This window comes from Vombatus ursinus, unplaced genomic scaffold, assembly GCF_900497805.2.
Source record: "Vombatus ursinus unplaced genomic scaffold, bare-nosed wombat genome assembly UNPS02000749.1, whole genome shotgun sequence".
In the NCBI taxonomy this organism is placed as follows: domain Eukaryota; kingdom Metazoa; phylum Chordata; class Mammalia; order Diprotodontia; family Vombatidae; genus Vombatus; species Vombatus ursinus.
In genome coordinates this window covers 28311852-28332663 of record NW_020940527.1, presented here as the reverse complement: position 1 = coordinate 28332663, position 20812 = coordinate 28311852, and the positions used below count along the sequence as shown (strand labels likewise).

Below are 20812 nucleotides of genomic sequence, written 5' to 3'. Positions count from 1 at the left end.
GAAGAAATCTCACTTCCTAGAGTCTCTAGTGAATACCTGCCTCACTGGGATCAGCCCCCTTCCTCACTCTCTCTGAGGTGCTGCTGGGACACCAAAGGGAGTGACTAGAACCCCCGAAGTAAGGGTAGATGAGCCAGAAGGATCAGCTTAAAGCTTGGGCTGGCTATAGCCATATGGCACATGGTTAGGTGATGACACATAGCATACTGTCAGTCAGGTTCTTCACATTTATTGACTATAAAATTAATTCCACGTCCAATAGATTTTGTTTTGCTCCTATTTTAAATTTCTATCTGATGCAGTTTGCAGGAGATAGCAGTAGAGTATAGCAAGGAGACATGATGCTTGTTGAGAGGGCTTGAGGCCAAGACGCCCACCATTTAGAAAGCTAGTGTCGTAGGATGGGTAATATCCCATTAGCTGAGGCAAAAAGAAAAGTTTCATATCACAATGATAACACTATGTCAATTGCTAGAGACAATAGGAGAGAAAGGCAAAGGGAACCGGAGAGAGGAAAACATAGTGAGGATTAGAGAAGGTTAGTGTGCACGCGGCTGCTGGTCTACTTGGGAAACACTGTGACCACATCATAGCCCTCAGGGGGGGTCACTCGCTCCCGGGCATGCTTTTCACAATAGATGCAGTCCTCCACAAAGAAATGGCCTTTCTGCTTCAGGTTGGTTCCACAGTCAGTGCACACATAGCACTCCGGGTGCCGATGCTTGTCTCGAAGCTTCACAAATATGCCACTGTGAAAAAAAGGGGCTCTGTTAGTCCAGGACGCCCATGTGGCTGCCATCCTATGAGGGTCACAGGATCATAGATTTAGGGCCAGAAGGGACCTCAGAACTCATCTAGCCCAAACCACTCAGTTTAAAAACGTGGAAGCTAATGCTTAGAGAAATGAAGGGATTCTCCCATGATCCCACAGCTCAGAGACAAAACTAGAATCCATGTCCTCCTATCTTTAAGATCAGTCTGCTGTCCACCACATTGCCTCATGGGCCCTGCCTGGGGCTGGGACACTTGCTCCTTGATAGGCAGTGGAAGCTACCTTTCCGCACAGCCAAAAATGATAGAAAATGTGGGAGAAGGGAACTTGAGGTCAGGTGAAGGCAGGGGAAGTGGGAAAGGCTTATACCCCCATGGGGTTCACCTGCCAACTGATGCCCATTTGGCAGAGCATTCCTACATCTTTGATGTGTGACGCTGGCATCATCTATGCCTAAGTGAGTGACCCACTCTTTATTTCATTACAGATGAAATGGGGGGTGAGGTAGGTCGGTACTTACACGATGCCAGTGCCACATTTGTCACACATGGGCAGCTTCTGGGCATTTCCAATCGATGCAGCAACTTTGGTAACAGGTGCCTTTACACTTCTGAATCCTGAAGGTTTATTGGGGTCCCCTTAAATGTGGAGAACACATCAGGCAAGATGGAAAATAAAATAACATTCATATGGAAAATTTAAGTTTACAAAATACTTTTACACATTTTCTCTTCTGAGCCCTAATAACCCTGTGAGGTAGGTGCTACAACATTCCCCATCATCTCCATTTTACAGGCAGGAAACTGAGAGTCCAAGAAGTTAAGTCATTTCCCCAAGCTTCCACAGCTAGTAAATATCAGAGGTGGATTTTGACCTCAGGTTTTCCTGACTCCAAGTCCAGCACTCTCTTATCTCTATCATTATTTAGCATTTGGCAGTGCTTGGCCACTAGGGAGAGGTAGAATTGGGGTTTACAGATAGGGAAAACCAAAACAATGAAAAACAAGGTCTTTTTAGGCTGAGATAGGGCCATAATTAAGAGTTCAATACCTGATCATTGGCTCAACACATAGAAGGCCAACTGAGGGTCAGCCTTGAAGCAATATAACATAATCCTAGGTCCCTCATGACAAACAAATGAAGAAAAAACTGGAAAGATCCTGCTGTTTCTGGTGTGTTTACTGATGTACTAAAGAAGGTACAGGCAGTACTCACTGAAATTGGACTAGTTCATAAGTCACCAGATCAGATAGGCTTATGCTAATTATGGAAGAAGCAGCATCTATAGCTGGCCAGGGGAACCTCAGAGATCTTTTAATATTTATGTTTTATTATTAGTGATTTGTAACATTTTTCAGTGCTGAGATTCCTTTTCTGAAAATTATTTATATCCTTAAGTCACTTATCAGTTGGTGAATGGCTCCCTCTAATATGTGTCAATTCTCTGTGTTTTATGGATATCAAACTTTTATCAAAGATACCTGATGTAGAGACTCCCCCCCACAATTGACAGGGTTTTTTAAAATACATTCTAAGTACGTTAGTTTTGTTCATGCAAAAGCTTTTTCATTTTGCTAACAAAAATTATCTCCTTTGTCTTTCATGGATGGTTATGGATTTTCCCCTAACTATAGATCTGAAAGATAGCAACCTAAAAAAAAAAATGATGTGACCTTTTATGTTAAGGTCAGTTATCCATTTGGAGTTTATTATTGTATGCAGTATAAATTGCTGGCCTAGATCTATTTTCTGCCAGACTGCTCCAGTTTTTTTTTTTTTTTCAGTTTTCTGTGAAGCTTTAAATAATTAGTCCTTCCCCTAGTAATTATATTCTTGGGTTTATCAAATGTGGGGTTATCGTGTCCAATTGTTTCTGAATCAATTATCTAATCTATTTCTACTTGTCTACTTTGATGCAGTCAATAAACATTTATTAAGTACCTACTATATACCAGGCACTGTGCTAATTGCTGGGCATTGTGCTAAGCACTTTGGAAGTGATTTTCCCAAAACCAAACTCTCCCTGAAGCCACTAAAGTCTTTTGATGTTTGCTTGGCTTCATAAGTCTGAAACTCTTGTGACCTTGTTGTCTACTCAAAACTTGGAAACACACACACACACACATACACACACACACACACAACACTGCTAGGCATAATGCTTTTTTAAGCATTGGAAGTTAATCCAGAAAACGTTCCCCTTTTTCCCTGACGTTAGCACATCAGGATATCTTTGGCCAACTTCACTATGAAAAGGAGGAAACTACAACAATTTCCTCTACCTGGACAACTCTGAAGCATAAACCAGCTGTTGAAACAATGTCTTAGTGAGTACAAACACTAGTATCAGAGAGCTTCTTGGGATTGAAAGAATGGTATTGATTCATCGGTGAGCAGAGAAACATTTACTTCTCATTGGTGGTCAATGCAGGATGACAGGTCTATAAGAAGGAACCAAGTTTCTCAGAGATGTGTTGTCTGGTGACACATGCTCAGGCTGATTATGTTGCTGGTGGAATGCATAAATCAACATCGAAAATCACAGGAAGGGGGAGGGATAGGAATTACAATAACTGGATTCTATGTTTGGTCATGTGTCTCCTGTTCCCATCACAAATGTGCCATTTACTGGAACTGGAGCTATAGCTCATTATAGCTAGAAGAGACCTTAAAGATCACCTAGTCTGTCCCACCCCACCCCACCCCCACCTTCACTGGCAAAAAAAAAAAGAAAAGAGAAGAAAAGAAGGACACAGACTCAGGGAGTTAAAGTGACTTTTCCATGGTCATGCAACTAGTTAAGGACAGAGCAAGGAATGTAACCCAGGTCTCCTGACTTCCGGTCTACTGTTCTTTGATTTAACATTTATTCAACAAGTTAAATGCTTACTTAATAAATGGTATAGAAAACAATTCTTGCCTTCAAGGGGTTTATATTTTACTGAACAGTGGGGTTAGGATGTGTTGGAATAGGGAACAACATATATACAGATAAATTAACACAAAATATTTACAAAGTAATTTCAGGTACACTGAGGACACTAAAAATTGGTGTGGGGGGTGTGTATTGTAGATCAGGAAAGTCATCATGTGGGCGGTGGTCCCCAAGCTGGAAAGACACTATGGCTTCTAAGAGGTAAAAATGAGGAGAGAGTAAATTGAAGGCATGGGGACAGCCTTGCAAAGGCACGGAGAGAAGATAGACTCAAATACATGGGACAACATGGAGGCCAGTTGGAATGGAATGAAGAATGTGTGAAGTCAATCTGGAAAGACAGTTTCGAACCATAGTGGAAAGGGCCTTACTTAACAAAAAGTGCAGTTTGCATTTATCCTAGGGTCAATAGGGAAGCCATTAAGGTTCCTTCAGCAAGGGAGTGATTTGGTTAGACTGGTGGCTTTCGGAATATCAATTTGGCAGTCAGGTAGCAAATGAACTGTACATCACATAGACTGGAGGCAGGGGGACTAATTGGGAAACTTAATAACAGCCTCGGTGAGAGGTAATGAGGGTCTGAACAAGCAAGAGGATGGCCGTGTAAGTGGATAGAAGTGGGGAGAGGTACTAGAGATGAAATCAAGATGACTTGGTGCCAACTCTCCATTATGCCCCACATAATAGGGAGTTCAAGCTTCTCTGCAGTGTCAAGCAATAAGAATGTTTAAAATCAAATGAAATCCAGTATCTCTGGAAAGCTCTTTAGCCTGAAAATCCTCAGGCCTTCAACTGAAGTCAACAGGGGTTATTTTTTCACTCTCAATGACACTTTGGATGGCTTAATTGAGCTTATTTTAAAAGACATTCCCTAATTGCAAGGACCTTGTCTCCTAAGATGGAAAGAACAGAGTAATATAAGAAACTCAACAACCTAGGGAAATACAGACGCCCAAGAAACCAGGTGGTATTAGGATTTTGCATACTTGGATTACCTCAGTCTGGGAGTGATATGAGATTTATTTGTTTTAAGTTGTGATTTACTCCCCTAGGGCACCCCCATTCCTAATCCCACACATAATTTCTGATAGACTCTATATAGTCCCAGGCCAGTCAGCTATACTTTTTGAAGGTTATGTACTGGGTGGAAAGTTGAACTAAATGATCTATAAGAACTTTCCCAACTCTCTCATGCTAGAATCAACCAGACCGTCACTCTCTCAGTTTCCCTCTACCTGGGTGGAAGGAAGAAAAGGGACTGTAGTCACTAGTGTGTCTCAGTCAGCCACATGCATGAATTGATCCCTGTCTGCATAACAGTCTGTTCTACTTTTTTTTTTCCTACTTGACTTCCTTCATGTTCCTAGCTGCATTACATACAAAGACTTTCCCTTGGAAGCTGAGCCTTCCCTGGTCCAGAGATTCTTAAAATTTTTCAATCACAGACCCCTATGGAAATCTGATGAAACCTATGGATCCTTTCTGAAATGTTTTTAAATGCATAAAATAAAATACATAGGATTACAAAGGAAACCAATGATATTGAAATACTACTGTCAAAAAAAACTTTTTTAAGTTAAGTTTTAAGTTTTAAGGAGAAGACTGCCTTTCCTAGGAAATCATTTTTTTTCACACTGTTCTGGATCCAGGCTGACCTAATCAGAAGTCCTCAGAATTAATTTCTAAAAGAGAACACCTAAAATTCCCTGAATACTGTCCTCTTCCCTCCCTAGAACAAAACACAATGAGCTTCTTGCCCAGAAAATGGTTTGTCCTCAATGGCTGCCATATTATACCTTTTCCCACAAGGGCTTCCCAAGAGGGAAAAACAAGACAGCAAACTATGAAATAGGTGGCAGATAAGGCAGAGGCCAATAGTGCACTTTTTTCTGGGTCTGAGAAAATGAGAGGGAATATTGGGAGACACCATCAAGATCCAAAAGAACCCTGATGGGCTAAAATGGTTAATCAATCAAGTATTTATTAAGTATTTACTATGTGCCAGGCACTGTGGTCATGTCAGAGACCACTCTGGTCAGGAATTTCACATGATTATCAACGAGAATTTCTTGAGAGAGCTTTGAGGGAAGAAGGAACAGGGATAATAGACTTTTGTCAGTAGGGTTTGAGGTTCCCTGGTATGAAAAGCCTGAAGGATGATGGACTAGAGGGTAGAAGTTGGAAGGGGGAATGAAACTAGAAGGAGAAAATATCTTCCAAAGACAACACAAAAAAAGGTTAAGCATCTCTATTTTAGTGGCTCTAATTAGGAAAGATTCCAGATCTAGGATCTAGGAGGTCTTCTCTTAGTGATGCTTTCCCCAAGATCTACTACCTCCCTTCTTCAGAGTGTGCCCTTTGAAAAAGGTAGCTATTTATTAGGTGATAGAGAAGAAAGAGGGCAGGAAGAAACAGAAGGGTCTACAATGCATGGGACCATAGATTTGGAGATGGAAAGGATCTTAGAACTCATTTTGTATATAAGAAAAATGAGGATCATAAGGGTTAAATGACTTTTCCAAGGCCACACGAGTAGTACCAGGAGCAGTACACAAATCCAGCTCCTCTGACTCCAAATAAAGTACTCTCTCCATTATAATTCCACCCCCACCATCATGAGATGAAGAAAAACGGGGTCTCCAGGGTGGCCAAAGAGGCAAATTTTAGGGCCCCAAATATTGGAAAGACGGGAAAGAGATTTGACTCTGTCTCAGAGGCCTTGAAGGACTGGCTCGTCATTGTGGGTACTCATTGGAGCAGAGATTTGGGAGCAAGGGAGCCCTTGGCTCTAGTGTTCTGATCATCCTGTCTGAAACAGTTGCTGATGCTGTCTAGCTCTGGCTGGTCCAAGAATGATTACAGGACCACACTCACACCTTCTGAGGCAGGACTCACAATCCACTCTCCTTTTGTTGCTTTAAGAATGAAAGACGACACATCCCTTCTCTCTCCTAGGGGGACAGCACACATTTTGTCCTTCCTCAGCTCCCAAAGGAAAGCAGAGCGACTGGGTTTTGTTTCTGATTCATTTTAACCGTATCTGTCATTGTCCCTTGCCCTCAGACCTTCACATCCTTTCCAAGCCCAACAGGAAGGCTGCCTTTAGGCTTACAGAAACCAAAGGGGTGGAGAGAGAAACTTTATAATTGGAAACAAGTCATGAGGGAAAAAGCTTCACAAAGTTTATGAGTGAGGGAATCCTGGTTCCCTCATTTACTAACAGCATGACCCTGGTCAAGTCCCTTCCCCAATTTAAGCCATGATTCCCTCCTCCATAAGATAAGGGAGATATATTTGAGGATTTCTAAGGTCCTTTTAAGCATCAACATTCTGTGTTCTGTGACCCTAAGACATTTATATAGAACATTGGGAACACAAAGGAAGTATCTAACTTAATATCCAGTTTCTTGAAGGAGAAATAGTACTTTTGGTTGATTGTGTACAAAAGCTAAATCTTTTTCAAATCTTTAGGCAAACTCCTCTGTGCTCAGTGGTTCCTAAACTGGAAAGAAAGTAATGAAAAAATGCAAAACAAAAGAAGTAGAATCAGATGACTAGAGGATCCACTAATCATTACCTAATAAGAGGAGTAGACAAAGATTCCTGATGGAGACTCCAAGGGGGTGACTATAAAATTATGAGATTCTATGGATTGAGACATTTGGGGGATTTTTCGGACTAGGTCTGCAATTACATTTACATGAAGAATTTCCAGTGAGGAAACTCTCTCCCTACCAATGAACATCAGCCAATGTTCTGCAACTTGGTCTTAGTGAGTTTCCATCACACACTGAGTGGTTAAATGACTTGCTCAGGGTTACTCAGCCAGTATATATTAGTGGAAAGACTTGAAGCAAAGTTTTCCTGACTCTGAGGCTGGCTCTCTATCCATTATACCATACTGCCTCCCTTGCAATATTTATAGATTAATAATTGTGGCTAGCCAATAACATTTGAGAGTTATAGAAATAACTAATTAAAATATAAATGGCTTCCAAGTATGTGTAACACTTACTGAAACAAATATTAAATTTAGAATCACTTAAAAAAAATTGATAAATGACCCCCAAAACCTTGAGTAACCAGCTCAAATGACAAACCCCACTTACCTTTCTCCTCAGACTCTAGAATTTCTTGCAAAACCAGAAACGAGGTGGACTGTTTAGGTGGCTCATTTAGCTCCTGCTTCTCTTGTAGCATCTTGTAAACTTCTGAATCTTTGGCTATGCCAATGTGACTTGAAGGCTGGCTGTGTTCTAAGCTGTAAAGAATGTTTGGAAATTCCTAATGAGCAATCATGAATTTTAAAAAATTATCTTCTTCTCTCCCTTCAAAAATAAGAAACAGAATACCGAACAAAAATGATCCCCCAAGACGAAAGCTGAAACTTTCTCCCAATCCAACAGTGTGCAACTTTAGCTGGCTAGGGTTATGAACCAAGCAAAAACAACTTCTTCCAAATGACTACGGTAACTCAGTTTTAAAAGAAAGTCTGGGACAGACCTTTTCTGATAACTGAAAAAAAAATTCCAGCAACATCTAGAGCAGGGGTTCTTAACTATTTTTGGGTCATGGACCCCTTTGGCAGTCTGGTGAAACCAATGGTCCTCATCTCAGAATAATGTTTTAAATGCAGAAAGTAAAATACATAGGATGACAAAGTACATGCTTCTATTGATATGCAGTTTTTAAAATATTGAAAAAACAAGGTCATGGAACCCAGGTTAAGAACCCTTGATTTAGAGCCAGATTTTTATATATCATTCAAGTCCAGTTGCATGGACTATGGGTTCTTTACCTAGGCAAATGTGTGGATGTATGGACCCATGATTTCATTGGTATTAAGGAACTCCCGGTGATGAAATTTCTTTTATCAACAAAGATCTGCAAAGGCTCCGAACTAGTAGTGTTAGACAGTTGACTGAGGCACCCAGAGGAAAAGTGACTTGCCCAGGGTCATCCTGACTTAGAAGTCAGCTCTCTATGCACTGCTCCACCAATATGTATAGTGATGCTAATTGCGATGGGAAAAAATTAATCTTGTCTCAAGAGGAGCAGCCCAAAAGGAACTATCTGGGCACAATTCATTCTTCCACAGCAACAAAATGCAGAGGGAAAAGGCTCTTTCCTACAACTGAGCTCAAAGTAAGCTGAGATTACCAGGCATTCTGGCCTCTGAGGGAAGGGAACACATCCTCAATGCCTTGCACACAGTAGGCACTTAATAATTGCGTGCTGATTTGAGCTAACTCTCATTATGCCCCATAGTTCTACTTGGGAAGAAGGATCAAAAACTAGGATTATCTTTATGCTCATGTGAATAAAAGAGAAAATCTTTCAGTAAGCTAATATCGCTGGATAATCTCCTCTCCTCGTTAACACTATTTGGTATTATAATAATTCAGATAGCCTGACTTCTGGTGGGGTAAGTGTTATAACTCTAGTCTCCATCCTTCTTCTTCTCTTCCCTCTCTATCAAAGCTCCAATATCCAATCTCATTATCTGACTCAAGCAATCCACAAGAAGATGTGAATGATTGATACTGTTTTTCATTGCATTTTAAAAGAGGACTTGAGGGGTGGAGCCAAGATGGCGGAGGGAAAGCAGTGATTTGCTAGAGCTCTCCCCCAAACCCCTCCAAATACCTACAAAAAATGGCTCTAAACAAATTCTAAAGCAGCAGAACCTACAAAAAAACAGAATAAAACAAATTTCGAGCCCAACACAACCTGGATGGTTGATCAGAAAGGTATATTGAGCTGGGCTGGGAGAGGAGCACAGTTTGGTGTGGGCCCGGGCCACAGCAACCCTGGAGCAGGCCTCAGAGGACTGAATTGTGGGCAGCTGTGGCGGTTTCCAGACTTCTCAACCCACAAACACCAAAGACAACTTAGAAGGTCAGTGGGAAAAGTCTGTGACTGCGGTAAGAGAAGAAGCTAGATCTCAGCCACCCCAAGGGCAGCAGCTGCCTTCTGAGCTTCCAGCCCATGGACTGAGGGGGAATCGAGTGGCTGATCTGAGGGGGATTGCAAGGATCTCTTTGCCAGTCCTGAGGCAGAAACCTCTTGCTTTGCCTGTGCTTGGATCTGGGTCACAGTTCTGAGGGGCAGTCCTGGGGCGTAGAGGAGTGCTGGTGTGGTGGAGCTTGTTGTGGTGGGGGAAAGAAAACACCTCGCCCCTTATCATAGCACCTTGGAAGAACTGACACTTTTCAGGCCCCTAGAAGTATCTCTGAAAACAGCTGTACAAACCCCCGAAGCTTGGGACAGTACATTCTCCACATTGGAAACAGACTCTTACCTTAGCAAAGAGTTTAAAACTCAAGTAATTGGTTGGGATCATGAGCAAGCAGTGCAAAAAGAGTCAGACTATATTATCTTACTTTGGTGACAAAGAAGATCAAAACATACAACCAGAAGAAGAAAACAAAGTCAAAGCTCCTACATCCAAAACCTCCAAGAAAAATATGAATCAGTCCCAGGCTTTGGAAGAGCTCAAAAGGGATTTTGAGAAGCAAGTAAGAGAAGTAAAGGAAAAACTGGGAAGAGAAATGAGAGTGATGCAAGAAAATCATGAAAAGCAAGTTAATTGCTTGCTAAAGGAGACCCAAAAAAATACTGAAGAAAATAACACCTTAAAAAATAGCCTAACCCAAATGGCAAAAGAGGTCCAAAAAGCCAATGAAGAAAAGAATGCCCTAAAGAGCAAAATTGGACAAATGGAAAAGGAAGTCCAAAAGATCAGTGAAGAAAATACTTCCTTAAAAATTAGAATAAAGAAATTGGAAGCTATTGACTTTATGAGAAATCAAGATACTGTAAAACAAATCCAAAAGAATGAAAAATTAGAAAACAATGTGAAATATCTCATTGGAAAAACAACTGACCTGGAAAATAGATCCAGGAGAGAGAATTTAAAAATTATTGGACTACCTGAAAGCCATGATCAAAAAAAGAGCCTAGACATCATCTTTCAAGAAATGATCAAGGAAAACTACCCTGATATTTTAGAACCAGAGGGCAAAATAGAAATTGAAAGAATCCACCAATCTCCTCCTGAAAGAGATCCCCAAAGGAAAACTCCTAGGAATATTGTAGCCAAATTCCAGAATTCCCAGGTCAAGGAGAAAATATTACAAGCAGCCAGAAAGAAACAATTCAAGTATTGTGGAAACACAATCAGGATAACACAAGATTTAGCTGCTTTAACATTAAGGGACTGCAGGGCATGGAATATAATATTCTGGAGGGCAAAGGAGATAGGATTACACCCAAGAATCACCTACTCAGCAAAACTGAGTATAATTCTTCAGGGGAAAAAATGGTCATTCAGTGAAATAGAGGACTTTCAAGCATTCTTGATGAAAAGAGGAGAGCTGAATAGAAAATTTGACTTTCCAATACAAGACTCAAGTGGAACATGAAGAGGTAAACAGGAAAGAGAAATCATAAGAGACTTACTAAGGTTGAACTGTTTACATTCCTGCATGAAAAGATGATATTTGTAACTCATGAGACTTTTGTCAGTATTAGGGTAGTTGGAGGGAAAAAATTATATGTATGTATGTATGTATATAGATAGATAGATAGATGGATGGATGGATAGATAGATAGATAGATAGATAGAGGGCACAGGGTGAGTTGAAGATGACAGGGTCATATCTGGAGAATAAAATTTAAGGGTGAGAGAGGATTATATTAGGAGAAGGAGAAAGGGAAAGGTAGAATGGGGTAAATTATCTCACCAAAAAAAAAACAGAAAAGAAAAGGCTGTTACAGTGGAGGAGAACCAGGGGAAGGTGAGAGGAAATGAGTGAATCTTATTCTCATAGGATTTGACTTAAGGAGGGTATAACATACACACTCAATTGGGTATGGAAATCTGTCTTACCCTACAGGAAAATAGGAGGGGAAGGGGACAAGAGAGTAGGGGGATGATAGAGAGGAGGGCAGATTGGGAAAGGGGGTAATCAGAAGCAAATACTTCTGAGGAGAAACAGGGTCAAAAGAAAGAATAGAATAAATGGGGGGGGGCGGGATAGTATTAAGGGAAATAGAGATAGTTTTTCACACTATCCACTATGGAAGTGTTTTGCATAACTGCACATGTATAGCCTATACTGAGTTGCTTGCCTTTTCAATGAGGGTGGGTGGGGAGGGAGGAAGGGAGAAAATTTGGAACCCAGAGTTTTAAAAACACATGTTTTTAAAAAAAATGTAAAAAAAATGAATAAATAAAAATGAGGGGAAAAAAAGAGGACTTAATTTATTGTTCAGTTATTTCAGTCATGTCCAATTCTTCATGACCCCCATTTAGAGTTTCCTTGACAAAGACATTAGAGTGGCTTGCCATTTCTTTCTCCAGCTCATTTTACAGATGAAGAAACTGAGGCAAACAGGGTTAAGTGACTTGCTCAGGGTCATGCAACTAATAAGTATCTGTGGCCAGATTTGAATTCATAAAGATGAGTCTTCCTGACTCCAGGCCCAGCTCTCTATCCACTGTACCACCCAGTTACTCTTTCCCTAATTAATCATTAGTGTAAAGTGAAGAGAAGACTTGGTCTTGGAATACTGGGGAAGACTGGCCCTAGGCAAGCTCCCACAGCTAGCAGTCCTCTGCATTCTCTCCCCAAGCACCCAGGAAGTGGTATTACTCTCTTGATCACTCATGAACCTCAAAATCCAATACTTTCCACTTCACCCTTTCAGTTTGAAAGGCTAACTCTGAGTCTGCTCCTAGAAAGGTGCCTGAGGAGCCAGCTTCCTATAGCAAGTGACAGATAGGGGAACAAGGGGAGCTTCTCCATTAGGATGATGTGGTGTAAGAGACCATATCCACGAGAGGAGTCTAAGTTCACTTCTCAGGGAGTAGGTTCCTGTCCCAGACTCCTAAGAAATAAATTATGCCCTCAGCCTGCTCCCTCCGCCCCAATACCCTAGGTTCACAAAGGTAAAGAGGGGCAGGACACAGGCTCACTTTTCTCCCAGGCTCCATTTTCCAAAGGGAGAATCTGCTTCCTATCTGGTCTCTGGGAGGAAGAGAAAACTACAAAATCATCTGGTGTCCTCCCATCTCCCACCTCTCTGCTCTCTCTTTTCCCCATACACACAATAAAGATTTTTTTTGGCCAAAAGAGACCTTACTGGCACCATGATGGAAAAATGGGCTGGCCCAGGTCTCTATGTCCCTATGAAACTTTAGAGACTAATCGTACTCAAGCCCTGGTCTGTCTTTTTAGATGTGGTCCCCATATTTCAGGGGAAAGATAACCCAGCAGATAAACCATCAAAACAAAATGACCACCCATCAGATCTTCCTGATAATTTATAAGTATAAAATGTGCTCTGTGATTTAAAAGTATGGAAAGACATATTGGCATAATTTTCATCAAGTTGTAATCTATGAGCAAACTTTTTAAATAAGAATATTAATCCTGACTGAAGGAGTCTGAATGCAGATCAAAATATATTTCTCACTTTTTTGTGTGCATGTTTTTTCCCCTTGGTCTGTGCTGTCTTTCACAACATGACTAATACGGAAATATTTTTGCATGACTGCACATGTATAACCTATATCAAATTGCTTATTGTCTCAGGAAGGAGGAGGAAAAGGAGAGAATTTGGAACTCAAATTTTTTTTCAAATGAATGTTAAAAACTGTTTTTTCACACAGTTGGGGAAAATATTAAAAACTCTATAAAAATGTTAAAAAAATATTCATCCTATCAAAGCATTTTATATTTATCAGTCTTTTTCTGGGAAAGAAGGTCTTCCAATTTTTACCACAGTTCTCTAGTCATAGAATCATCACAGAATCTCAGAATTGGAAGTGTTCTTGGTGGCCATCCAAGCATCTAACCAGCACACAGAAAAAGAAAAAAAAAATCCTATTTACAACCTATTTGGGAAAATGGTCCAATCTTTGTTTATTAAGGGAGTACCTATTTCTTTCTGAAGCATCCCACTCCACTTTTGGATGGCTCCAATAAGGTTTGAGGAGTTGGCTGGTTTTTCCTTAAATCCCAACTAAATTTGTCTCTTTGCAGCTCCCAACTTCATTCCTGCCTCCTCCCCCTGGGACCATGCAAAACAAGCCCTTTAAATGAAGGTAGCTATCATGTGCTCCTTGAGTCTTGTCTTCTTCGGGATAAAATCTCTAGATCCCTCTACTGATCCTTTCATAGCGTGTTTTTGAGGCTCATTACTACCCCAGTCCCTCTCTAAACTCTCTTGAGCTTTTCAATGTCCTTCCTAAAATGTGGTACACAGAACTGGATACAATATCCATATGTGGTCTGACCAGAACAGAATATAGCAAGACTATTACTTCCATAGTACTTGATATCATCCCTCTCTCAAAGCAGTTTAAAACTGTATCCATTCATTTCATTTCTTTTTTTTTTTAAGGGGGAGCTACTATATAACATTATCCCTCAATTTGTCATAGATTGATCATTGCTAGTTATATCATGTCAAGTTACATGGTGTCTGTTGGAAACATAAAACTATGAATTTTTTTTTACCATAATTACAGATCTTTAAACAAAAATAGAAAATGACTGTTGTCTTCTTTTTGGTTACTGCTACTTACCAAACCTTAAATCATTTAGTCCAATCCTCTGCCTGATGCATCAATCTCATTTATAACCTATAGGCAGTACCTAGCTTCTCCTTGAACACCTCAAGTAATAGAGAACTCATTATGCCATGAGATAGACTATTTAATTGTTGGATAGCTCTAATTACTAGGCCATTCCTCCTAGAATTAATTCCAAAGCTGTTTCCCTAAAATTTTTACCCATTATAACTAGAGGTCCCAATTCTACCCTTCAGAAACAAACACAATAAGATCTGTTCATCTTTCATGGGTTCTTCAAATATTTGAGGTTAGTTGTGAGTCTCTTTGGCATATGTAGCTATAGGTTTGGGAGCAGAGAAGAGTTTGTGGGGGTTCTGGGACTCAGAATCAGTTACTGCCCAACGTGCTGAGAGTTTAAACTAAAGCCTTGAAAATGACACAAAATGTCACAAACATTTACCTATTTTTTAACCGACTCCACAAATGAACATAGAGTCCCTATTCCTACTCTTAGAGTAGTATGTTTGCTTTCTTTCCCCAGCTGTTGAATCTTAATCATTCCCTATAACATCAATCAGAGGGTTATTTATAAACATTTCTTCCCCTCCTTCACTTTTAGTTATCTTAAACTACAGAACAACATCTATGGCATTTCAAAGGATTGCAGATTTAGAACTGAAAGGGACCTCAAAGGCCATCTGGTCCAAATCCTTCATTTTATGGATTAAAAAACTGAAGTCCAGGAGGTTAAGTGATTTGCCCAAAGCCATACAGGTAGAAAGTAATAAAGTCAGGATTTGAACCCAGGTCTTCTGATACCAAATCTTTTTTTTTTTTCGCCTTTTCCACTGACCTGTAGGACCCATCATTCCCTGTTATTAACATCTTATTTTCAAGTTGTCTCAAGTAACCATCCGGGAGTTGCTAAAACCGGCATTTAGAAATGTACACTATAGGCATATAGAAATGTTATCAAACATTGTTTCCTGAAACAATATCATAAAAAAAATTGTCATCTTTGATGAAACAGACATTGAGAGAATCACAAAAGAACTTTGTGATAGATACGTCTGCAATGAAGACATGGAGAAATAGTACCACAATCAACTGATACCGACTCTAGGGAAAATGCACAACACTAGAAACACGCATTAGGAAAATGTGGAAGAAAAAAAAAAGCACAGACGTCTTAGGTGTTTACACAACTTGTTGCATAGTGTAAGGAATAGTGGGAGTGTGGGGGGGGAGAAAAAGCTACATTGAGATGGCCTCAGTAAACACATCATTCATTAATGAACTACATTGAAGGAGTTGGATGCATGAATCAAGGCAATTACAGTATTGGTCTAATTACAGGCTACACTTCTCCACCTCCCCCTAGCCCCCCACAAAAAAAGAGAATTTGGCTTATAGCAAAGATGAAGACAGCCTATAATTACCATTATTTTTCAGTTTGTATTTAGGTATACATTTTTTTTTCCTTTCAAAGAGATGTCATTTTATGAGTGTAGCCCATATTGGAGGTAACTGGAACAGTAGAGGATATCAGACTTAATAGTTTCTTATCAGCCCCCAAACTGTGATTATCAGCTCTTAGAAAGGCCAAGCTTCAACAAAGGAATGGTACACCTATCTTTGTTTCTCTTTAAGGACAGAATAGGCTGGCGTAATAGTTCCTAAGTCACTGGGAGGGGGATGACTTGTACTGGTATTCTCTTTATCAATATTTTCTGTCTCTCTCAAAGACAAGCTCAGAGTCCTGTTATAACACAGATTACTTAAGTATTTAAAATATTTGAGGCATTTAAAGCATCTCTTCAGTGTTAGGGGCTTATGTCCTCCCAGAAGCTTATCAGATGTGGAAAGCTACCCATAAGGTGAGCTTCAGTAAGACCCCATCTTAGCCTAACCAATGAGAAAAGAAGCCTGGAGTGAAAAGATCAGATCTTAAAAAACAAAAAATGAAGAGATTATGCTCCCAATAGAAGAGCTGTGACTCAAAGACTATTTAGTGGGTTAGCCTGTAATATTTGTGAGAGAGTTAGTTATGTTCTCACAAAGAGAGCAGCTAGGGCTGATGCTCAGTCTGCTAACTGATATTACAAGAGTCAGCATCCAGATTTTAGGGAACTGCCCAAGGACTTCCACTGCAATCCATATGTAAAGCCAGGAAGAAAGTGGAGAGGAGCTGGGTAAGATATGATGATGCCAATTGTTCATGTAATAATCACCACCATCCCCTTCTCCCAAAAGGGAATTTTGGAGAGACTTGAGACCAGAGTCAGGGATAGAGATGTCTGGGAGAGGAAAGGGGAAAGGACATTCTCAAGGAAAGGAACTAGAAAAGAATTTTTGGAAAATTCTTGGTGACTTGAATGAAAACTGTAAATGTGTGCTATCTAATGTCTAAATAGCACAAAGCCAAGAGGAAAAGCTAATAGAGGTTTTATGACATTGAAAATTCTTTTGACAGCCCTTTGACATTTTCAAAAGGACAGCACAGAATGGGATGAAGGAAAGGGAAAGGAATGAAGGAAAGGGAAAGGAAGAGAAAGGAAGAAGAGGGAAGGGGAAGGGAGGAGAAGAGAAGTCCCTTTATCTCTTGTGCCCTCCAAGTAACTATAGTTTCTCAGACTATGAATTATGGAGGGGCTCCCCATTTGGATTAGTGGAAGGGGTCTTCACTGAGAGTTCTTAACACTGATGAAATCAAAGATCTGGACAATTAATCCAGAAAAATAATTTGAGATATCTAAGGAAATCATTTTTAAAATGCAAAAGTGTATTATAATGGAAGTATTATAAGGAAGTAGGATCTTGTCCAGGCTGAGATGGAGAGCAAAGAATTGTCAGCTACAGACAAGCAGACAGGTTAAAGAGAATTATGGATTCAATGGATGGTGGCTTCAGAATTGGTTGATTAACCATAGTACTGATCGATGGACAGATGCCAAGTTGGAAGGAATTCTCTGGTGGTGAGCAACACAGTTCTGTGCACAGCCCTGTCTTATCCAAATCTTTTAGCATTGACATGGAGGATGTCCTTGAACATACTTTATCTAATCCGAAAAGAACACAAAAAAGAGAGGGAAAGCTAATTGTGTTTTATGACGCTAAAAATAATTTTGACAGGCTAGAATGACTGATCAAAAAGAACAAGATGGACTCTCATAAAGATAACTGTAAAGTCCCACAGTTTGTAAGTGGCAGAACCAGGACCAGAACCAGTTTGGGACCATTCAGTTCTAAAAATTCAATGATTCAACTCAAGTATGTGGCAGTTCATAAGAACCAGACCTGGGTGTTTAATTCACTGCAAACTCAACATAAGCCAATAATGTGAATTAGCCGCCAAAAAATCCAGTCCAATTTCAGGCTACACGAAGAGAAATATGGTGTCCAAAACAAATTATGTAACAGCCCCTTGTCCTTGGACCTGGTCAAAACACATCCACGAGTTTCTTCTGTCCTGACAAACTAGAGCAAATCCAATAGAAGACAACCAGGATAGGAAAGGTCTGGGTTATGTGAAGAGCTGAGGGGTCTTTAAGGCTAGAATTCAAGCCAGTTTTCTTTAAGGTTCTCAAAGACTATCTTATGGAAAAAGGATTAGACTAGCTCCGAGTAGTTCCATCAAACAAGGTGACACAACACCTTCTTATCATGTCTAATTACTGCACCACAAAAAAAGAGACATGAAAAATCCTCCACGATGTGGACTTTTCAGAGGAGACAGGACCTGCTGGTGGCTAACCTGCTCACCTCCTCAAGGATAAGGGAGCTGAATGTGAACCAGGGAACTGGGGTAGGGGTGGGGGTGGGGAAATAATTAGAGGAACTGGAAGGAAAGAGGCAAAATGGCGATATTATTTTCTTCTTGAGCCAAAGGGAAGGAAATGGACATTTAGAAACCAAAACCATGGATTCCTCTTAAGGCCTCTCTGAGGTCAGATGAACGTATGAAGGTATGCTCAGGTTAAGGCTGCCTGAAGAATGGAAATACTTGTTTTCTAACTAGGAGTCAGAGTACCTGAGTTCTAGTTTGACTCTGGTCCTAACTGGCTGTGTGACTCCAGACAAATCATTTCATTTCTCTTTTGAATGGATTTTTATTATTAATCTCTTCTGTTTTTCACATCACTTTCATTTCTCCCCTCCCTTCTTCCCAGAGTGATTTAACTTCTAATAAAGAATCAGGCACATGTATTAGAGAACAACAAAAAGAGCACAAAGCATCGATGCTGTAAGTCCTCAGGAATCTGCCTAATCACTGTCTTTGAAATATACGCAGGAGCAAGGCAGACGGGTGCTGCTGTGGACATTCTTATCACCGTAGGAGACGAATTTGTGCAGAGACGACCACCCAGTTTACAGGATCCTAGATCAAGAGTTGGAAGAGACCTCAGAGGCCATCTTGTTCATTGTCCCACCCTTTTATTTTTTACAGATGAGGTAACTGAGGCTCCCCTGAGGTTAATTGCCTTGCCTAAGATCACGCAGGAAACAAGACTCATTTGGGAAGTTGATTGTTGCCTGGTATCATCATCACATATTCACTAAGAGTTTACTGGCCCTCACTATATGCATGGGATCTATAGGAACACAGAAGAGTCTCAAGTTTAGGCTCTGTGTGGAACTGGTCATTAGGGGATAAACCAAAACGGATTTAATTTTCTTGGTTGAGCTCAAACGTCAAGCTGGGAGAAGAAAGTTGAAGGCATTCCTATAAGAGAGCAAGTTCATCTACCCAAATGCATTTATACTTCTACCCTCTCATGGAAGGATCCTGTTCAAGAGGGAGTATAAGTCCCCAAAGGACAAGGAAGGCAAAGTCTCTATATTTACTCAGCAAAATGCCCTGCACAATATAATATTGTTGTTGTTCTGTCGTGTCCAACTCTTCATGACCTTATTTGGGGTTTTCTTGGCAAAGATACTGGAGTGGTTTGCTATTTCCTTCTCCAGCTCAGTTTTTACAGATGAGGAAACTCAGGTAAGCAGGGTTAAGTGACTTGCCCAGGGTCACACAGCTAGTGTGCCTGAGGCCAGATTTGAACTCAGGAAGATGAGTCTTTCTAATTCTAGGTCTGACACTATCTATTGCACTTCCTAGCTGCCCGCAAAATACAATACTTGACATTTATTGTGTAGGTTGGGGTTTGGTGCTTTCTCCTTTCTCCAATTACCTTGTATTTACGTATATGTGTACTTGTTATCGCCCCTCATTAGAATATAAGCTCCTTGAGGGCGGGGACTGTTTATCCTGGTATCCCCAGCATCCACCTTGTGGATAATAGGAACTTAAACAAATTCTTGATGACTTAAATTAGAAGCACTTTACACCTATTATATCTCAATTGATTGCCACAACCCTATGAGGTAGGTTAAGTATAAGAGTCGGCCCCATTTTCCAAATGAGGAAATGGAAGATTGAAAAGATTAAATGACTTAATATAAGTCACACAGCTTGTGGAGAGACATGTCTGGACCCAAAACCAGACCCTCTGGCTCATCAGAAAAAAAATACTTCCCTCTCCCACTAACCTAACCTGAGTACATACTCCCTTATTATATTCACTCTCTACTGCATAACTCCCTCCACAGAGATTGCTGGAGTGGGAGAAGGGAGAACAGTGTGGTTTTTTTGTGAATAAATGAGACCCTGGCTTTTTAGATGGTTCAAGTTACATTTATGTTTTCAGTGTTGGAAGCAGAAGAAAATGGCTAAGATGCCTCAGTTCATTATAGATCATCAAAGAGGCCTCTGCCCCGTGTCTTAACACACTGCTGACCTATGCATGGCTCAAACCAGAGCCCCAGGGAGAGAACAAGCTCTGAAACTCACACCTGCCTGCTAAGTCCAATGTTCATTCTTGCCTAGCCTTCCTCATTCCATTGAACAATGCCTCCCATTTTCAAATCTGTCTGGGACTGGATTCACCATGGTGACTTCATACAGGATGGACAATGACATGCATTCACAAGCTTGGAACTGCACGTGACGAAAGACAAACATCACCTGTGGAGTGACCCATGCATTATCTCAGAGACAAAGGATTCTGGGCTAATAGGAAAAAAGGAAGAATGAGCCAGGTTCAGATCTCTCACAGATCCTGAGAGAGGTGACTAGAGCATGCTGGGGGTGATGCTACAGCTAGTGAAGCACAGGCCAGATTACCTTTTCAGAGCAGGACTATTAGGAGAAAATTTGCCTCTTAAGAAGCATCTAGGCTTTTCTTCATCAAGAAGACCAGAAGAGGGAGGAAAATGCATGGGAAGCATTGCACGCTCTGCTAACTCCATTCCCACAGAGAGGGAGAGCATATGAGCTCTCCAGGAATCATCTATCCAAGATGGGTGGACATGAAGGAAGAGCCTCCTTTGCAAGGATATCTACCAGAAGGGCTGTTATGAAAAGGACAGGCTGGTACAGGGAAGCTTGGGGAAGTGGGGAAGAAAGTTTGGAGACAGTTTCAGATTCTGTCATTTCAGAGGCAGAGAGGGGAAAGACATAGCATGAGGG

General features: G+C 40.6%; 1 protein-coding gene across 1 annotated transcript in view; it reads right to left on the bottom strand.

The window, feature by feature from the left end:
- Positions 1-213: 213 nt before the first annotated feature.
- Positions 214-20812, bottom strand: part of PDLIM1 (PDZ and LIM domain 1) — a 36507-nt gene continuing 15908 nt past the window's right edge. Inside the window, exons 4-6 of the mRNA XM_027858127.1 lie at positions 7817-7968; positions 1293-1410; positions 214-749 (exon numbers count right to left, since the gene is read on the bottom strand). Of these exons, the coding sequence (XP_027713928.1) occupies positions 563-749; positions 1293-1410; positions 7817-7968 (457 nt within the window). The 3' untranslated portion in view covers positions 214-562. The remainder of the gene's footprint in view (positions 750-1292; positions 1411-7816; positions 7969-20812) is intronic.